At 47.6% G+C, this 19,093-nt stretch overlaps 1 protein-coding gene across 1 annotated transcript in view; it reads left to right on the top strand.

Annotated features, from left to right (window-relative positions):
- The first annotated feature begins 3,151 nt into the window (after positions 1 to 3,151).
- The window catches only part of PNPLA1 (patatin like phospholipase domain containing 1), a 56,637-nt gene continuing 40,695 nt past the window's right edge, over positions 3,152 to 19,093 (top strand). Inside the window, exon 1 of the mRNA XM_037844153.1 lies at positions 3,152 to 3,356. Coding sequence (XP_037700081.1) covers positions 3,152 to 3,356 — 205 coding nt within the window. The remainder of the gene's footprint in view (positions 3,357 to 19,093) is intronic.

Raw genomic sequence — 19,093 nt, 5'->3', positions numbered from 1 at the left:
ATACTCAGAATGCTCCCACATTTCCCCCGATGGATGTAAGACGGCAGCCATAGCTCCAAATCCCACATTTTCACAAGACAGCATCTCAGGCAGCAAGAAAGGGGATGGGACCCCAGGGGCTCTCCTTATGTACCTTTCTCCCTTTTTCAAGGAGGAAAATCTTTCTTAGGAACCACCTGGCAGATTTCTCTCTACTTCTCATTAGCCAGAATTTTCCATGATCATTCCTAACTGCAAGGAAGGCTGAGAAATCAAGTACCAGGCCTTTCGGCTGCTTTACAGGGAGGTGGGCCAGGAACGAGTCGGTTGGGAGCTGCTGCTGGGTGGCAAACCACAGCATCCCACCCAGCCCTTCCTATAGTCTCCATTTGTCTGATTGTTTCTCCTGGCATCATTTAATTTTTTCCTTCATGCTGGGAACATTGAGATGATCCTGAAGGAGAACACTTGTTCAAGGCTGTCTTCCACCTCTTGATGGCAGAAATCTCTGTCCTCCATACCCAGAGCTGCCTCTGCCCACCCCTACCCCCAACTCCCACGGACAGCTCCAGTGTTTTGTGTCATCTCAGGTGCATCTTAAGGTAAAATGAGTCTTCGTTCTCCACCGGGCTTCCCCCAAGTCTGCCAAAGGCAGCCCCACCTCTCTCATCTCCCATCCAACGAGTCCAGAGTACTGAGAGGGTTCTGTGGCAATGGCTCTCAGCTTCATTAACTTGTCTTCCTTCCGCCACCTGGCCTGGCCACCATCATCCCTCTGTGGATGTGGCACCATCCTCCTCCCTTGTCTTTCCACCCTGGTCTCATCCCCCTTCCAAGACCGTCCTGCCTAAGAACTCACAAAGATCCTTCAGCACATAGATCAAACCTTCCTCTTCTGACTTCACCTTTCCATTCCACCTTATCTCCAGGGCCCATCTGTTCTGGAAGCTGGGACCCCTTACCATCCTCTGAAAATAATATACATACCATGCACCAGACATTTTATAGCCACTCTCTTCAACCTTTACGACCGTGTGCAGCATAGGAGTTATTGTCCCTTTTATGGAGGGGGAAAATAGAGGCCCAGTGAGGTCACACAGGTCATGCTGCCTGTAAACAGAAGAGCTCAGCTTCAACCCCAAGCCTGTCTGCCCTTTGTTCTGGGAACACTGTCTCGCCTCACACCATTCCCTCCTCTGTAGGGAGCTCCTGCTGCTCCTTGCCACAACGCCCTCCCTCCTCCTCTAGACTCTTCAAATCCACCGACCCGAGTTCTGCCAAGGCGCTTCTTTGATGGTTCCAGCCCACGTGGTTCAACCTCCTGGCTTAACTTTCCTGGCATGACTCTCAGCCCTGCACAGTTTAGTTTTTAATTATAGACTGCCTTGTATCATTCTCCGGGTATTTCACATTTGCCTGTTCCCCAAGAAGCTGTAAGTATCTGAGTCAGGGGACACAGCCACCCCTGGGCTCCGGTCCACCAGGGCACCCCTCGCAGAGCCGGGCGCACAGAAGCAGCTCAGCAGAGCTCACCTGATCTGTCAGGAAGGAGGCAGGGTGGCTGCTGTTCCAAAAGCTAACTGGACTCCACCCTGCACTCCAGTGATTCATCTCCTATCTCTGCACACACATACACATACACATACACATACACATACACATACACATACACATACACATACACATACACAGACTCATTCTCTCTGTTACACACACAATCCATCAAAAGCTCTCTTTCCAAACCACAGCAATTTTATACCACAGACAGAAAACTTGTAACTCATTGTTGGATCCCCCAGGATCAGGTCGGCCACCAGTGCTGGTGGGACCCCCTGGGACAGGCTAAGCGACTCTTAACAGAGGCCGGGCTGGGATTCCTGCCCGGGGCAGCGGCGTGGTGCCCCTGATCCTGCACTGCACAGTCTCGCGGGAAGAGACTTGATCTCGCCGCAACCCGCTGTGAGGGCGAGGGCGGCGCCTCGTCCCCGTGGCGCACAGCATGGAGGAGTCTCCACCACCCCTGTGTGCCCGTGCCCCGGAGCTCTGCGGTGCCCACTCCTGGTCCCCACGCACCGCCTCCCTGACCACCTGGGCTCCCAAACACCGCTCAGCTCGACCCGGTGCCCCGTATGGGACTTCCCAAGCTGTCAGTCCTTGGAGGTAAACATTACCACCTCAGACTTCTCACTTCGACGTGGGAAGCTGAGCGCACATACATGACGCTGCACACTTAGAAAGATCTAGATTTCAGACTGATTTCTTCCTGGACACTTGGAAGACAGCGTAATGGTTTGGGAGCTTGGTGTGAGGGCCCCGTCCAAGGGTCAAAGGGTCCGTCAAGATGGTGGCGGTGGTGGGTGGGGCCCCTGAAACCAGACCTCTCTGCCTTTACGATTTTGCCCATGCCCACTCCTAACGTGAATAAGCAGACATGAATGAACAAAGAGGCGCTTATGTAAGAAGAGCAAATAAAATAATCGTGTAACCCGTGCCACATACTCCTGGGAGCCTGGGGAAGGAGCCCGGTGAGGGGTGCCGCTGGGTGGGGGGCCCAGGTAAACAAAAGCCACAGCTGGCAGCCCTGGGGGTGGGGGACACTGTCCTCCTGGAGGGAGGCCAGCATTTAACTCCTTCAGGGCTGCAGCGCAGCAGGGAGGGAGGCACCCGATAACCATCGGCGGTGGTTTTGCAATCCGTGTGAAGCCTGTCTCGGCTGAGGGTTGAGCAACGCCCGCCTCTTTGGGCCTGGCCTGGCACAAGGAGCCCCGACACTCCGAGGTATGCACGCCACTGCGAGGACGGGCGGAAGGCCGAGGAGACCGGCCCTGCGATGAATCGAGCCCAACAATGAAGCCCGGGGTGGGCTCCCAGGACGCGGAACCAGCGCGGGCACCCGGGGAGCTGTCTGCACCTTGCCCGGGGGCCGGAGCCCTTCAGCATCCTTTGGGGCTTTCTACGGGCCGAGTGCATCAGGTCCAGGCGGCGGCCGCCTGAGCTGCCCGTGGGTGTCGGCGCCGGCGGGGCAGGGACGGCCCCATCCCGCCCCGTCGCAGGCTCAGGCCGGCAGGGAAGTTGGGCGGCGAGTTCTGGCAGGGAGCTGCAGGCCCGAGCTCCGGCGGGAGAGCACTGAAGGGAGGTTCCTCCCGCTGACGGGAGGCCCGAGGCCGAGGCTATGGAAGAACAGGTGTTCAAGGGGGACCCGGACACCCCGCATTCCATCTCCTTCTCCGGCAGCGGATTCCTCTCCTTCTATCAGGCCGGGGCGGTGGACGCCCTACGGGACCTGGCGCCCCGGATGCTGGAAACGGCCCATCGCTTCGCCGGGACCTCGGCAGGTGCGGTGGTTGCCGCCCTGGTCATCTGCGGGATCGAAATGGGTAAGACCTCGGCTCGGGGATCCCTGCGGCCCCCGGGGAGCCTCTGGAGGGATGCTGCAAAGGGGATCCTGTGGAAGGCTTGGGGATGCCTTGGGGAGCAAAGCCAAGCTTTCTGGGTGACAGCAAAGGAAGGGGGGGTGTTGTTGGACAGCAGCCACATTTGAAGGTCCTGGATTCCCAGGTCTCAGCTCTGACCCACTGCGTGAGTTTGGACCCAGCTCTCCCTCTCCCTCACCTGTGAGGCGTCCTGTCTCCCAGGCAGGGCCTGAGCTATAGGTGGGATCTTAGAGGGGAAGACAAGACCTCTCTCCTCCTGGTGTGAGAAGTTAAGCCATGACACATCCTATATTGGGGTTAAGTGTTGACCCTGCTTGGCCTCTTTTAAAATGCAAATGCCCTTGGGAGGGGCAACACTAAAAATCTTTAACACCTTGGTGGGGTTGGATTTGTCAAACCAGCTTCTGGAAGGATGGAGAGGTGATGGCCAGGTTGGAGAAACTGGGAAGGAAAGGGGAGAATATGGAAGCTCTTACTTTGGCTTCTGCCCCTGGAAGACCTGCTCCAGAGAGAAGGACCAGGCCACGCTGCAATCCCAGAGGGCAGATGCACCCCCGGTGCAGGGGAGCAGAGTGCTCCTCTCAGCCCAGACAGTGGCCTAGACCTGGAACTGGAGCTGCAAACAACCACACTGCCTTGGGGGTGTTTATTCATTTGCTGAGCACCCACCCCGTGCCAGGCACTGGGGGCAAAGTCCCTGCTCTGATGGAGCAGAAACCCTAGAGAAGTAACATTCAAGTAACCTTATAATGTAGTGTCAGGAAGGGATAGAAAATTAGAGCAGGAAGAGGACAGAGAAGAATAAAGCGTGGTGGGGGAGGACCTCTCCAGGGAGGGGACTGATGTGAGAGCACAAGCCATTTGAAGACCTGGGGGATGAACATTCCTGGTGTAGAAGCAGCAAGGAGGCCTGTGGAGCTGGGGAGTGGATGGTGAGGAGGGGGGAGCTGAGAGATGAGGTTGGAGAGGCAGGCAGGGGCCTTGTCGCCAAAGCAGCAAGTTCTGATTTTATTCTGAGAGATAAGGAGCTGAGGTGTGTGGTGATGGAGGCCATTGGTGGGGATGGGGGGTGGGGGGCCCCCATTGTTGCTGAAGCTACAGTGCTTGAGAAAGAGGTGGCTGCAGACATCAGCCATGCGCCAGAGCGCCTTCCTGCGTGGGGCCCTCTGCGCTGGGCAGGGGGCGTGGGGAAGGAGGTCTTTGTCTTTGTTTGAAAGAATAGTAGTAATGCCACTCCTTGTCTACTACTTATGTGCAGGAGAATTTTTTCTTTTTAATATTTCAGAAGTAATATACAAATTCTTTCTCACTATACAAAATTCAAACACTGCAAAAGTACATAGAGGAAAAAGTAGAAACCTCCAGTCACCCCTATGTCCCCATTCCCACTCTGGCAGCCAGTGCTCAGGCTCTGGCGTGGATCCTTCCAGATCTTTTCTAATGCACAGAGTCCTCTGGGAGTGTAGTCCTTGGTGCCCAAGGGCCTGCAGGACAGGCCTTCAGAAAGGCAGCGAGGTGAGAGCCCCCAGACCCTCATGCTACAGTCCCGGGAGCCCTGCCCTTAGAGACACTCTACTTCTGGGATTCCCACCTGCCTCACTGCTCCCACCCTCCTCGTGTCTTTATTTCAACTTCTTAAAATACACCATCTGAAAGAGTCAATGCCGTCTCCACCCTCTGGCATTCAAGGACTTTTCAGAATTAATTCAATTCAATAAATACTGCTGAAAACCTACTCTGTGCACAACACTTGACTAGGCCATGGTGGGCACGGGGAGATAGGGAAGGAAACTAAAGCTCAAGAAAAGTCCCCCTGTACCCTGGGCGTGTACTCCAGCACTAGCCCGTGTGCTACTCGTAATTATGACAGAAGTTCAGGGAAGGGTGAGCTAAATGAGAGATCTGCTCTTTTTCATTCTTCATCATGTTAATGAGATTTATCCATGTCACTCCAGTCTAGTTCATTCATCTTAACAATTTAGCATTTAATTTACTATTAATTGACACTTATGCTATATCAGCTACTGTTCTAAACCCTTGGCATATTAACTCATTCAGTTTTTACAGCCCTCTGAGGTTGAAAACTATTATTATCTTTATTTTACAAAGGAGGAAATGGAATCACAGAAAACTTAACTACTTGCTTAAGGTCATACAAACAGTACTGGGTAAAGCTGGGATTTGAAACCCAGTTTGGTGCCAGAGTCTACACTCACCCTTTAAATTACACTGCCTCGTGTCGGGGATGGGACTGCTGGTTGCAAGGCTAACAGGGTCAGGGAGGTCTCTGAGTAGTTGGATTTGCACCCAGGCCTGAGGAGGGCAAGAGAGCAAGCCACGTGCCTATCTGGGCCTCCACAAAGAGGCAAGTTTGACTTGTATAATGTCCCGTCATTAGTTAGAAGCAGAACAAAAAGTGGGACTAGATCTCCTGACTTTCTTCAAGGCTTTTTGCCTCTTTCTGGATAGTGTTTCATCATGACTATACTAAGAGTTCATTTAGCCATTCTATTTCTGGACATGGCCATTTTTGCTGATATAAACAACATCACAGCAAACATCCCTATTTGTGTTCCATTCCCATATGGAACATTTCCCTAGAGTATGCATATCATTAACTTTATTAGACTTTACAAAATTACTCTCCAAAGTGCACCATTTTTAACCGCTTGCAGTGTACCAACCCTTGGTACAGGTCAGACTTGAATGTTTTATGTCAGTCTAATGAACATGAAATTATAGCTCATTTTATGTTGCTAATTAATTCATCTGCATGTCCTGATTACTAATGAGGTTGTACATCTTTTATTGTGTATTTATTGGTCTCTTGTGTTTGCTCCTCTGTAAGTTGCCTGCCCACGACCTTTTCCCATTTTTTTCCTGCCGTTATCTTTTTCCTCTTTAATTTGTAGGTGTTCTTTACATATTCTATACACTAATTATTTGTCAGTCATAGACATTGCAATTGTCCTCTCCCAATCTATGGCTTGTCTTTTTATTTTGCTTACAGTGTCTTTTGTCATTCAGAAAATTTTAATTTTAATGCAGTCAAATTTATCAACCCTTTCTGCTTACAATTTGTGTTTTTTAATATTTTTACTTTGTTATGATGATTTCCTGTACATTTTCCTTTAAAAGGTTTGCTCTTTCATATTTTGGTCAGTCCATCTGGAGCTTATTTTATGGGAGGTTGGAGCTAGAGCTCTAGTTATGGAATTGTTTTGCCATATGATAACCAATTATCCCCACTGCTTACAAGCAGTCTTTTCCACACATTTGAAATGCTGCCTCTGGCAAATTCCAGTTCCTGGATTCATATGAGCCTGTCCTTGGAGTGTCTCTTCTCTTCCATGGGCTAATTTGTCTATTTCTGCATCAGTATCATGCTGTCTTAATCACTAAACCCTTATATTAAGGAGTTCATCATAAATGGCAAGCCCCACTTTGCCCCTCTCCTTTAAATTTTTTCAACTATTACCTCTATTATTGGCCTTTCATTTTTTTTTCATGTGAAGAGTTCTGTTGGGATTTTGATTGAAATTACATCTTCCCATCTAGAAATATGGTCCATCTCTCTATTTATTCTGGTCCTTTTGTTCCATTTATAAGAAATGTCCAGAATAGGCAAATCCATAGAGACAGAAAGTAAATTAGGGTTTCTTGGGGCTGGAGGGAATGGAGGGTTTAGGGGGTGATTGCTAATAGGCATGAGTTTCTTTGGGGGATGATTAAATGTTCTAAACTTAGGTTTGTGGTGATGGTTACACAACCCTCTGAATATATTAAAAACCATCAAATTGTACACTTTAAATGGGTGAATTGTATATATGTGAATTATATCTCAACAAAGCTGTCAAAACTCAAACAGAAGGGCTTTTAATCTTTGAGTGGTAAGGCCATCCCTGAACCAATTGTACCTCCACTTAAAAAAAAAATAGTACAGAGAGGTCCCATTTACCTATCTATTCTGGTCTTTTTACTTCTTTCAATAAAGGTTTTGTATATCTTTATTAGATTTTTACTGGGGGTCTTATAATTTTTGTTGCTGTGGGCATTGGGATCTTTTATCTGGCACATTTTCTAACCTAATTGACTATTGCTGATGTAAAGTAGTGTTGATGGTTTTTTATATTGATCTTGTATTGAGAAACCTTGTTGAACCCTCTCAATAGTTCTAAAGTTTTTGGCACATTAGCTCATGTTTTCTGTGTAAATAATCACACCATCTGAGTATAACCACAGTTTTATCTCTTTTTAAAAAGAATTCTTAACACACATGACCCCAGGACCTCTCTCCTCAATACCACATTTCCTCCTTTTGTCCCCAGCCTGGGCTTTTCTGCCTGAAATTGAGTTTTTTCCCAGTGAAAGCTAAGGCAGCAGGCCCCCCAACTTCCGGAGAAGTGTGTCTAGTTCCGTGTCGGGTCAGTTTGGGGACACAAGAAACCATTTGTAAAATTACTTAAGTATAGTGCCTGACTTTCCCTTAGAGATGTGGTAGATGTTCACTAATTCATTCATTTATTTGAGGAGAGATGGTCTCCATGACAACCAGTGGGGCTCCAGAATTTCCAGTCTAATCAGAAGCGGGGGTGGAAATTTGCCTCAATGCTGCCTTTGCATAACAACAAAAAGAAAGCATCCATTTTTTCTTATCAAAGAATACAGGTTGGACAGACTTAAAACTCCACCCCAGCCTCACTTCAACTACTGCTTGGCACATTCCCTTGTCCCTCCACATAAAAACTGCATGGCAAGCCATTCACTCATTCATCATCCATTCATTCAATAAGGGTTTATTGAGCGTATGCTACGCACTGCAGAGGATACAGAGATAGAATACAAATAAAACTGTCTTTGCCCTCAAGGAACTTGCAGGCTATTCAAAGGCAGGCACCAAGTAGTTATAATAGAAGAAAATTCTCCTTGGATGTTAGAAAATTAAAAGGCCTAGGAGTACAGAAGGAGGGTGCAAACACCTCCAGTCATGGAAGGCTTCACGGAAGTGGCAATTGAGCTCGTGCTTCAAAGATGAGTAGAAGTTCGACAGGTAGAGACAGGTTGGGCAGGAACTTAGGCTTCTGCCAAGGAGGCGGCATGACAAAGGCACAAAGGGAGAAATATGATGACCTCCCAGGGTGGGTGAATAGTGTGGGTCGATTTGTGTTGGGAGTCGGTGTGAGAGTTTTGGAGAGGCAGCTTTCAGCACAACAAGAGTCGTTCAAGATGGGAAAGGGCCAAAGGAGGGAGAACCTGCCTTCAGAGAGGCACAAGCGGAGACTAGGCAGCCACCATATTGGTGGCTGTATGGGTGGTTCCTGCATCATTTGTTGTGTTAACTGAAATGACCTCTAAACCTGAAGTCACCAGACTCTTGGACTGAAATTCATAGTAAGAAATATTTATTATATTATGATCCAGTGTATACATGTGTAAACATGAGACTAAAAGAGAAGTTACATGGCAGAATACCAACCTTACTGTAAGCCATAATTTTGGTATTTTCTCTTCTCTTCTAGTCACTTAAAAAATGCTCATCATGACCCACTAAATCAATGGTTCTCAATATGGGCTGAGCATGAGAATCACCTGGGGAGATTTTAGAAATTCCACTGCCCAGGCTCCTCCCAAACTAATTATTTCAGGATCTCGGGGGGTGGGACCCAGGGTCAGTGTTTATTAAAGCTCCCCAGGTGATTCCAATGTGGAGCCATTGTTGGAAACCACTGCATTTTAGGAAACTAAGATGTACTGCCTTCCTAAGATTCCATGAATATATGACTGGACAGTGGAAATGGATCAGGAGTTTCACATGGAAACCTGCAAAATGCCCATCACAGTCCTAGACTAACTAAAATTCTGCATAAACTATTGATGGGGAGTGGCTTTTTCAGGATGGAGAGAAATGGTTTCACTACAGTAACTTCAGGCTGGATTAGTTTCTGTGAATTCTTCCAGATGAACCATAAGTGAGGAAGAGTGACCTTGCTTAAAGGGCTGGTCACCATCTCTTTCCCTCAGCCCATCTCCATACAGAATCCGCTTTCCAGAGAGATTGGTAGAGGGCCATGACCTGGAGCCTTTCCTGGCCGTTTTGCTTTTTTCCCCTTTTCTAAAACTTTTAGAAAAATAGCTTTATTGATATATAATTCACATACCATACAATTCATCCTTTCAAAGTGAACAATTCATTGGCTTTTAATATATTCACTTAGTTTTGCATCCCTCACCACACTCAATTTTAGAACATTTTCATTACCCCATAGAGAAATCACACACCTTAGCTATCATCTCCCAATCCCCCAGTCTCCCTCAGATCTTGACAGCCACTAATCTATTTTCTGTCTCTATAGATTTGCCTATTCTGGACATTTCATATAAATGGAATCATACAATATGTGGGTGTCTGGTTTCTTTCACTTAGCCTAATGTTTTCAAGCACATCCATGTTGTAGCATGTGTTAATACTTCATTCCTGCTAATGGCTAAATAATATTCCATTATATGGATATGCATGTTTTGTTTGTCCATTCATCAGTTGATGAACATTTGGGTTGCTTCCACTCTTTGGCTGTTATGAACAAGGCTGCTATGAGCATTCATGTACATTTTAAAACTTTTTTAATATGAAAAATGTCAGACCTATTGTAGAGGATAATATAATGAATTCCCATATCCAACTTCAACAATTATTGGCACCAATCATGTTTCATCTGTATACTTTCCACCCTGCTTTGTTCTGTTTTGCTTTTTTTACATTTTTTATTTTGAAATAACTTTAAACTCACACAGAAGTTGCATGTGCCCTTCACACTGCTTTGTTTTCACTGGAGCATTTTAAAGCACAGATAAGGACTATGTGTCTGCGGAGAAGCCCAGCAGGACACAGGTTTCTTAATCTTGTCACAGCTCAGAAAGATGCTGGGCAGGCACCTGCTTCAGTGGCTGTTCCCTGCTGGATGACAGAGGGACCAGGGAACTGAGCTCACGTTTAGCTAAGCTCATCATGTGGTTTTGTTTTGTCCTCCAAAAGTAATTATTTTCCAATACCTCTCACCCTGCCTTCTCAGCAATACCAACCCCGGCTCCACTGCCAAACAGCTAAATCATGAAATAAAATGTTAGAAGGCACAAGGTCCAGAAGAAGGGGTGGGGCTGAGGACGAGGGCTGGGATTGAGCGCTCTTCTTTTCATTTCCATAGTAATTTCAGCCTTTGTCATATCTCTGTTCCTTTGCTGGGACTGTTCCCTCTCCCAGGGATGCCATCCCCTTTCTCCTCTACCAATTTAATGCTCCCCATCCTCCAAGGCCCACCTCAAACATCACCTCCTCTGAGAGTCCCAATTCCTATCAGACACTTAATCCTCGGTGCTCCCTTAGCATGTTCTAGGATAGCACTTGCCTCAGAGACCAGAATCCCCATGGGAAGGAGCAAGCACTGGAATCAGGCTATCAAGATTCTGAGAACAAAAGCTACGAAAATTTCTTGCAGTCTGATTATGTGCCCAGCTCGCCATACACATCATCCTCCCATGACCTTGCAGGGTAGTGTCCAGAAAGGAGGGGAAGCTAGCCTGAACCCCAAATCCATACTCAGTGCCCCTCCTCCCTCTCCTTTGTTCTTAGGAATCCACTCAGCAGTGAGTGACTTTGGACAAGCCCACCTCCCTGAATCTTGGCTTATCTCTGCCCTCTGAGAGAGGCTCGTGTCTGCCTCATCCTCCCACAGCCTCCCTGGAGGAATCAGCAGTGGTCCTTGTGGAGGTGCTTTGGATACTCTAAAGTGTTATACAAACTTAAAGGATTGCAATTACAGCTGCATTGATTGGGATAACAGAGGCTGAAATGAGATAGCAGAGTGTTCTGGCTCATGTTGCCTTTTCTACTCCAGCCCCCAAGGGTAGTGTGTGACTCTGCAGTGCCAGGACGCTGTCTCCTTCCATTGTGTTGCTCACAGGTGTTGCCTTGTCCTATGGTCTAGGAAGGCTTCCCCCATGTCTGCATTCCTGATGGTTGAAAAGAGAAAAGAGGATGGCACACCTCTTCCCCTTCAGGGCAGGACTTGCAAGTGACACAGACCACTTCAGCTACATTCTGTAGATCAGAATTTATTCACATGGCCACACCTAGCTGCAAGGGAGGCTGGTAAATATAGTCTTTATTCTGGGCAGCCAGTTGAAAATTGGGGGTTTGATTACTCAGGAAGAAGGGGAGAGTGGATACTGGGGACAACTATCAGTCTCTACCACAATAACCATAACTTGTGATGAGGACAATAATGGAGAAACTCTGTTCCCTGCTTGGAACAAAGGCTATGGCCCTATAACCACAAGGTTCAGTCCAGTCTGTTGACAGAGGTTACCCTCCCTCCATAGAGGCTGGCCACATCCATTTTAGTGTGTGGGTGTCTATCTGATAGTCTGATGCCCCTCCCTGAGGATGGGGCCTGGGCAGAGCTTGAGGTCTGGACTGGGTGAGGAGCCTGGGTTGGGACTGGGGGTGGGTCTGAGAGCAGCTGTCTCCAGAGTTCATGGATCCGAGGGACCCTTCCCTTGTTCTCCCTTCTGTCTTGAGCATCTTTCTCCACAACCCCCTGGCTCCCTCCCTCACATCAAGTCTCTCTTCAAATGTCACCTCTTAGAAAGGCCCTCCTTGACCATCCTAACAAACTGGCAACCCCACTACTGCCTGTCCCTACCCTGCTTTGTTGTCCACTGAACTCGTTACCACCTCACCCAGATTATGGATATGTTTGTTTACGTTCTGTCTCCACTCAACTAGAATTAGGATGCAAGTTCCTTGAGGGCAAGGTCTGAATCTCATTTAATCATCTTCTTTATCCCTGGTACCAAGCACAGTCCCTGGCCCATGGTAGCTGCTCTGTAAGCATTTATTCACTGTGTGACTGTATGCGAGGGGCAGAGTCCTGGACAGTTGACCACCTGTTCACAGGCAAAATCTGGAGGAAAGAAGCCGGGGAAGGACATTCCTGGGCTGGAAGTTTCACAGTGTGGGGTGGGTGGAGAAACCTGGACCAACACTCAAAACAAATGTCTCATAACAAAGCATTAAAAAAGCCCTCAATATAGTGACCAAGAAAGAAAAATGACAGGATCCAGGGTGCTGGGGGAGGGGCAAGCAGCTGGGCTGATAGACTCAGCTCAGATGGCTTCTGTAGATGGCCCTGAAATTGTCAAATGCAAGACCAATCTCCAGGTTGTGATGTTGAGAAGAGGGCATGGCTTCTGATGGAGAACAGAACTTCAAGTTCCCCTTGGCCGAGGATGATGTGAAAATGTGCCAAGAAATTCTGCAGGTGCAGGAGGGAACTCAGCCCCTAACCCAGGTTGGGCTTCTCAGGAAACAGAGCCCAGACGGAGATTTGCAGAGGGGAGGGGGTGTAGGTAGCACCTGGGAGGAGTGAGGACAGCAGGGTGGACAAAGGGAGAAGTTGAACTGTGATATAGTCATAACAGAGACCTCAGCACACTCCCAGAGGAGCTCTGGGCTGGGTTGGCCCTGCAGTGCTGCCAACAGAGCAGGGTCTTCACTAGTGAACCTGGCCAGTCACTGGAGGCCAACCCAGGAGATGGCTTGACCTTGGCTGAGGGCTGTTCCTGGGGAGGGGTTCTGCTCTGAACCATGGGCAGGCTGCCCTCCTGGCAGCTGGGGAATGAATGAGGACCTCAGTCCTGCTGGGGAGTTAACAATGTGCCATGACATCCATTACATCCCCTACTGAGAATGACCTAGAATGACCTACCCTCCTCTCCATTTCTCACCCTGCCTAATATTTAAGGTCTGTCTGAGATATCGCCTCCTCCCAAGGCACCATCTCAGTCTCCACTTGTGCCCATTGATGTGGAAGCAAGAGTGAGGACCAGATTCAATAGAGCAAACTTCTCTGTGGTTTGCCCCATCACAGCCTCAAGACTGGCTGACTCCATGAAGAATTTCTTCTTCCTGAACACCAGTTGGAAAGATTCCTGCCAGCTCAGGAGGGTAGAAGACCCTCTTTAGTCTCCTCCTACAGTTCATTCATTCATCCACTCATTCATTTTTCACTCCTTCATCATTAATTTATTAAACAAACATTTATTATTTTCCTACAGTGTTCAGGTACTGTATTAATGGGAAACAAAACTGAAATTGTCCCCACTCATGGAGCATTTAATAATTTGTTCATTCTTGAATCCCTGTAAGTGCTCAATACTGAGCTAGTAAATAATGGGGGGGAAGAAGTTGTTCTCGATACAGGCCCTGTCCTCAGGGAATTCAGCTAGCCAGAGAGACAGGGAAATCCACCCAAGACAACCTGAGATAAGTGATGCACAGTGAGTCCCAGAGGAGGTTGTTCAAGGCAGGGAGAACTGACCATAGGGGTGATCAGGGAAGGCTTTATGAAGGAGGTGGATCTTAGACTGGGCTTTAGGGTTGTCTGGTTAGATGGTAAGAAATAAAAGGGGTAGGAGTGGGAGGACAGGATAGGAAGGCAGGATTGTGCATGGAGTATTTACTGATAGGAGAAGAGACTGGCCTGGCCAAGAAGGGAATTTGTGTCTGGTGGGAGAGGAACATAGGTCTGAAGAGCTAGCTTGGATTCTGTTGCTCTAAAGAGAGTCTTTCTGTCTCCCAAGGACATCTGAGTTCTTAGGAAATAGGATTGAACAGAATTCTAAAAGGGTAGGTCCCTCAGAGCCTTTGTAGAGTCATCTGGTCCTGCCATCATAGCTTCCAGCAGGAAACAAGGCTCTTAGAGTTGGAGGGTGTGTCCTCAGGTGAAACGGTGACCTGTGATGTAAAGAACACTGGCTCAGGGGCCCTGAGGGCTTTGAGACCCAGCTCTGCTGTGTGGCCTCGGGCAAACCACACACTCATGAGTCACACACTTGTGAGCCACAAACTAGATGAGCTTCAGTTTCCTCATCTGTAAAAAAAGAAGAATCATAGAACCTCCTCAGAGGAGACAGTGTGGCCTCGGAGTTAGCCCTATGCCCAGCACCGAGGCAATGCACAAAAAGTGGTAACTGCTAAGAGCAGTAAAGAGCAGGGAGCGGGACTGGAACACTGTGGTTTCATCAGGTCTTCAACCCACATGTCTCGTAGATGCAGAGATGCAGAGAGAGATGCAGGTAGCAGATGTCAACCCAGCCAACTGAAGCCTCAGACATCCGGGGTGGAGGATAACTCCAGTCAGCAGAAATGAATCTTAATTATAGTGTTTTTGAAAAAGGGGAGGAAACCTCCTTTGGCAAGGAGGCATGGAACATCCCCTGCAGATGTGCCCTAATTTGCCCCTGAATGAGGAGATGCCCTGAGATGACCTTTTCCCTGTATAGCAAGGGGCTCACCTGGAGGTTCCCTGGCCACATGTCTGTGCACATGCATACATATACACAAATGAAACCAAAGCCTCTAAGACTAGAGGGTGACTAGTGCACAGCTGTTGCATCATCCCAGTGTTCCCACTCAGGTGGTGAGGGGAGAATTTATAGGGTAGGACAGGCCACAGGCTGGAAGGGGAGTAGAGCAAGATACCAAATGGATTTCTGGGGACCCAAAGAAAAGAGCAGAGGCAATGGCCCTGAAAATGCTGGCTTTCCAGAACTTTCTAGACACTCTCCCCCTCTCCCTCTTTCACTGGAGGGTGAACTGTAAGACTCTTCAGTGGAGAGTTGGGGAGATTGTGCCTGGATTCTGGGGGAGCAGCACACAGGGTCAGGGTGAAACCCTGGGCCCAAGGGCAGGGAAAAGGTCCACAGGCCCTTTTGCTGGGAATGGGGTGATGATCCAGCAGGAGGTACTTCTGTTTCCTTGGCAACCTGATATGTGAACTTTTCACACCAATTCTTTTTTTTTTTTTTTTTTTAGTCATCATTTTATTGAGATATATTCACATACCACGCAGTCATACAAAACAAATCGTACTTTCGATTGTTTACAGTACCATTACATAGTTGTACATTCATCACCTAAATCAATCCCTGACACCTTCATTAGCACACACACAAAAATAGCAAGAATAATAATTAGAGTGAAAAAGAGCAATTGAAGTAAAAAAGAACACTGGGTACCTTTGTCTGTTTCCTTCCCCTACTTTTCTACACATCCATCCATAAACTAGACAAAGTGGAGTGTGGTCCTTATGGCTTTCCCAATCCCATTGTCACCCCTCATAAGCTACATTTTTATACAACTGTCTTCGAGATTCATGGGTTCTGGGTTGTAGTTTGATAGTTTCAGGTATCCACCACCAGCTACCCCAATTCTTTAGAACCTAAAAAGAGTTGTCTAAAGTGTGCGTAAGAGTGCCCACCAGAGTGATCTCTCGGCTCGTTTTGGAATCTCTCTGCCACTGAAGCTTATTTCATTTCCTTTCACATCCCCCTTTTGGTCAAGAAGATGTTCTCCGTCCCACGATGCCGGGTCTACATTCCTCCCCTCACACCAATTCTTCAGCAAACTCTTTGGATTAGAAAAAGATCTGTGTGGAGGATTGTTATTATCCATAAAAATATTGTTTTTAAAAGAAAGCTGCTGAATAGATCAGAGTTGTTTTGCTTTTGGCTAAAGTGTATCATGCATTCAGAACAGAGAAGAAAAGTGTGAGCTTTCAAGTACATTCTAGCTCTTATTTCTGCTAATATGAACTCATGACATAGGACATAGCCTTCCTTTCATTCATTTATCTACCACTCATTCATTCATTCACACAGCCAATATTCATTGAAGTCAAACTTTATCCTGGGTTGCCTTTCTTACCTGTAAAATGAGAAAATTAGACTGGACTACTATATTTGACCTAGGCTCCTAGAATCTTAGGATTTTCAGGGCAGTTCTTTCAGGAGCTTCCTTAGGGTGAAGGGGCCAATAGGGCAAGGTCTGGGAACCCACTTGGCTCCAAACAGAACAACCCTGCTTTCAGGTTTCTTCCTAAGATTCTTTGGAACAAAGGGGTCTCTGACTGAAAACCTACTGCCCCAGATGGTCTCTTTGGACCTTTCAGTGGCAACACTGCAGCTTTCAGCCAAATTGTTTTACAAGCAGTGCCCCTGCACGGTGGGGCTATAGAAATAAAATGATGAATAAACCAGTCACTGCCCCCAGGGGCTCGCTGTCACTGTGAGGATAAACTGAGACTTTAAGTGTGAAGCCTGTTTGAGTAAACAAATGTTGTTAGGAAAATAATAATGATGATTATTATAGTGGAATCAGACAGTCAAGATAATCCCACAGAAAACTGCAGCCTACAATTAGGGACCAGGTTGGAGCAGCAGATTTCCAGGTGCTCCATCCAGGGATTCTGAGAATTGCCAGGGCTTTCCTGGAAATGGCAGGCGCTGCTCTCCAGCGTCCCTCCAGGTCCTGCAGCGCCGCCGGCCTTCCCCTGTGCCCACCGCGCACGCTGTGGCCGCGGGAGGCGCCTCGCAGTGATTGGTTGAGCCGGAGGTTGTTGCTAGGCTACCAGTCCACCGAGGATCCTCCACGGCAGATCTATTCTGCACAGCAGACCTAATTTGGGCATTCTCTGAACGGGTTCCCCAGCAGCTTAAATCGTCAGCTGCCAAATACCCATCTTTCTAGGATTTTCCACTTAGCAAGAAACCTTGGGGAGGAGGGGGAAGGGAAGCTCTCCACTTTTAATCTCTGGGTTACCTCGAATAGCTAATTCTGTCTCTGCGCCTCAGTGTCCTCCGCCAACTTCTGGGGTTCATTGATTTATTCATTATACATGCATGTATTCATGTTTATTAATGCCTGCTATTCCTTTCCTCCTCCTGTGATTTCTCTAATCCCCCTTCCACTCACAAAACGTTTAGGGTCTCCTAAGTTGGTGGGAGGGGGACCATTGCTGCCAACAATGCCTACCCTACATCACACTCACCCCCTGCCTCACCACACGCTGAAACGGTGGTACACCCGGCCATCTCCTCGTGCTTTTACTTAGCTCTTCTGCATCCACATGTGCGCCTGGCCACACTTCAGTATGGATGTGGATCAGGAGTCATTGCCCTCCTAGTCAGATGAGAAAGCTGAGAACCAGAAACATCAAGAACCCTTGCCCTGCTCACGCGGAGGGAGGATTTCTGGCATAACCAATATTGAGCACCTACCATGTGCAGGCACTTTTAAAACTACCTTCCTCATAACAACCCAGTAAGGAAGGTACTATTATCCCCATTTGTGGTAGATTGAGTTATATACCCTCCAAAAAATATGTTCTTAATCTTAATCTATTTCTGTGGGTATGAACCCATTATAAATAGGGCCTTTTGAAGATGTTATTTTTAGTTAAAGTGTGGTCAACTGAATCAGGGTGGGTCTTAATCCTATTCCAGGATTATACAGAAGGCCACAGAGAGAAAGCCATGGGAAGAAAGTGGAAGTAATCGGACCCAGAGGAGAAAGAATTAAACATTGCCATGTGATAGAAAAGCCAAGGACCAAGGATCTCCAGCAGCCAGCCCCAGGATGCCACAGTCTTTGAGGAGAAAGCATTGCTTTGCTTGATTTTGGACTTTCCCTAGCCTCAAAACTGTGAGCCAGTAAATTCCCATTGTTTAAGGCAACCCATTGTATGGTATTTGTTTTAGCAACCAGGAAACTAAGACACCATTTTACAGGTGGCAAAACTGAGGCTGAAAGAAATTATTTAACTTGCCAGTGTGTGGCAAAGCTGGGATTTGAACCAAATCTCGACTCCAAAGCCTGAACTCTTTCCAAGAACTGGATCTGGTCACAAAAAAGAGTAAAAGGCCCTCTAAGTGGCTGAAATTGGACATATGGCTTCCAAGTGCCCTTCAAAATCTCCCAGTTCCCAGATCTTATTTACTTATTTTTCTACTGAAATTCTTTGCATAATAGACTCATAAAACCTGGCAAATTGGTCACACTAATCAACATAGTTAACTCTGTTCCCTATCTACCTGGGATGATCTTGCCTTCAAGCTTTTATTGGGTGACTGAGGCAAACAGCTCTTCCCCATAAGCATCTCTATCACTTGCTTTTCCTCCCTTTTAGATTTTTGTTTTCCTTTGCTCATACATTGAACAAACACTGAACACCCATCAGGTGCCATGTGAGGCTTGGTGGGGGTAGGTGAGTGAGACCCATTCCTGCCCTCGAGGCTTTCCCAGCCCATAGTGAAGGTTTCTGAAGGGCCTTCTAAGGGCAAAACACAGCAAAAGGCCATTGAGATTTATGGGGCCACAAAGACCTGCCCTCAGAGCATCTTGTTGGCTGGGGAGCAGACATGCACTTAGATATTACAAAGACGTAAAAGGAGATGGGGGGTGAGGGCAGAAAGGGATGTGGCCAATGTGGGCTGGGGGTGGGAGCAGCCAGCCTTCAGTTTCCTGATCAAGGCATGTTGGGCCTGTGGTCCCACTTTTACATCCCACCTCACTATGGTCAGTGTGGGACAACATCACCCAGAGCCTAGCAGCCTGCAGCCTGGAAGGAGGCCTTTGAATGGGCAAAAGTGCTGGAAAATACAGAGGTGCTTGCAGAAACAAGCTAAATTTATCCCTCCCCTCAGCATCCAGCAATTGCTGAGCTTAGCAGCTGACTTTCTATCCATGGAGACTTATTTAACCAGAAGCTTTGTTGCTTCTATCCCAGCTAAGTCAAGAGAAAGGGAGTGAGAGGAGAGAGAGAGGGGCAAGGGGAGACAAAGAA

The sequence above is a fragment of the Choloepus didactylus genome, chromosome 7 (genome assembly GCF_015220235.1).
Source record: "Choloepus didactylus isolate mChoDid1 chromosome 7, mChoDid1.pri, whole genome shotgun sequence".
Taxonomy (NCBI): domain Eukaryota; kingdom Metazoa; phylum Chordata; class Mammalia; order Pilosa; family Megalonychidae; genus Choloepus; species Choloepus didactylus.
This window is presented reverse-complemented; position numbering and strand designations above follow the sequence as displayed.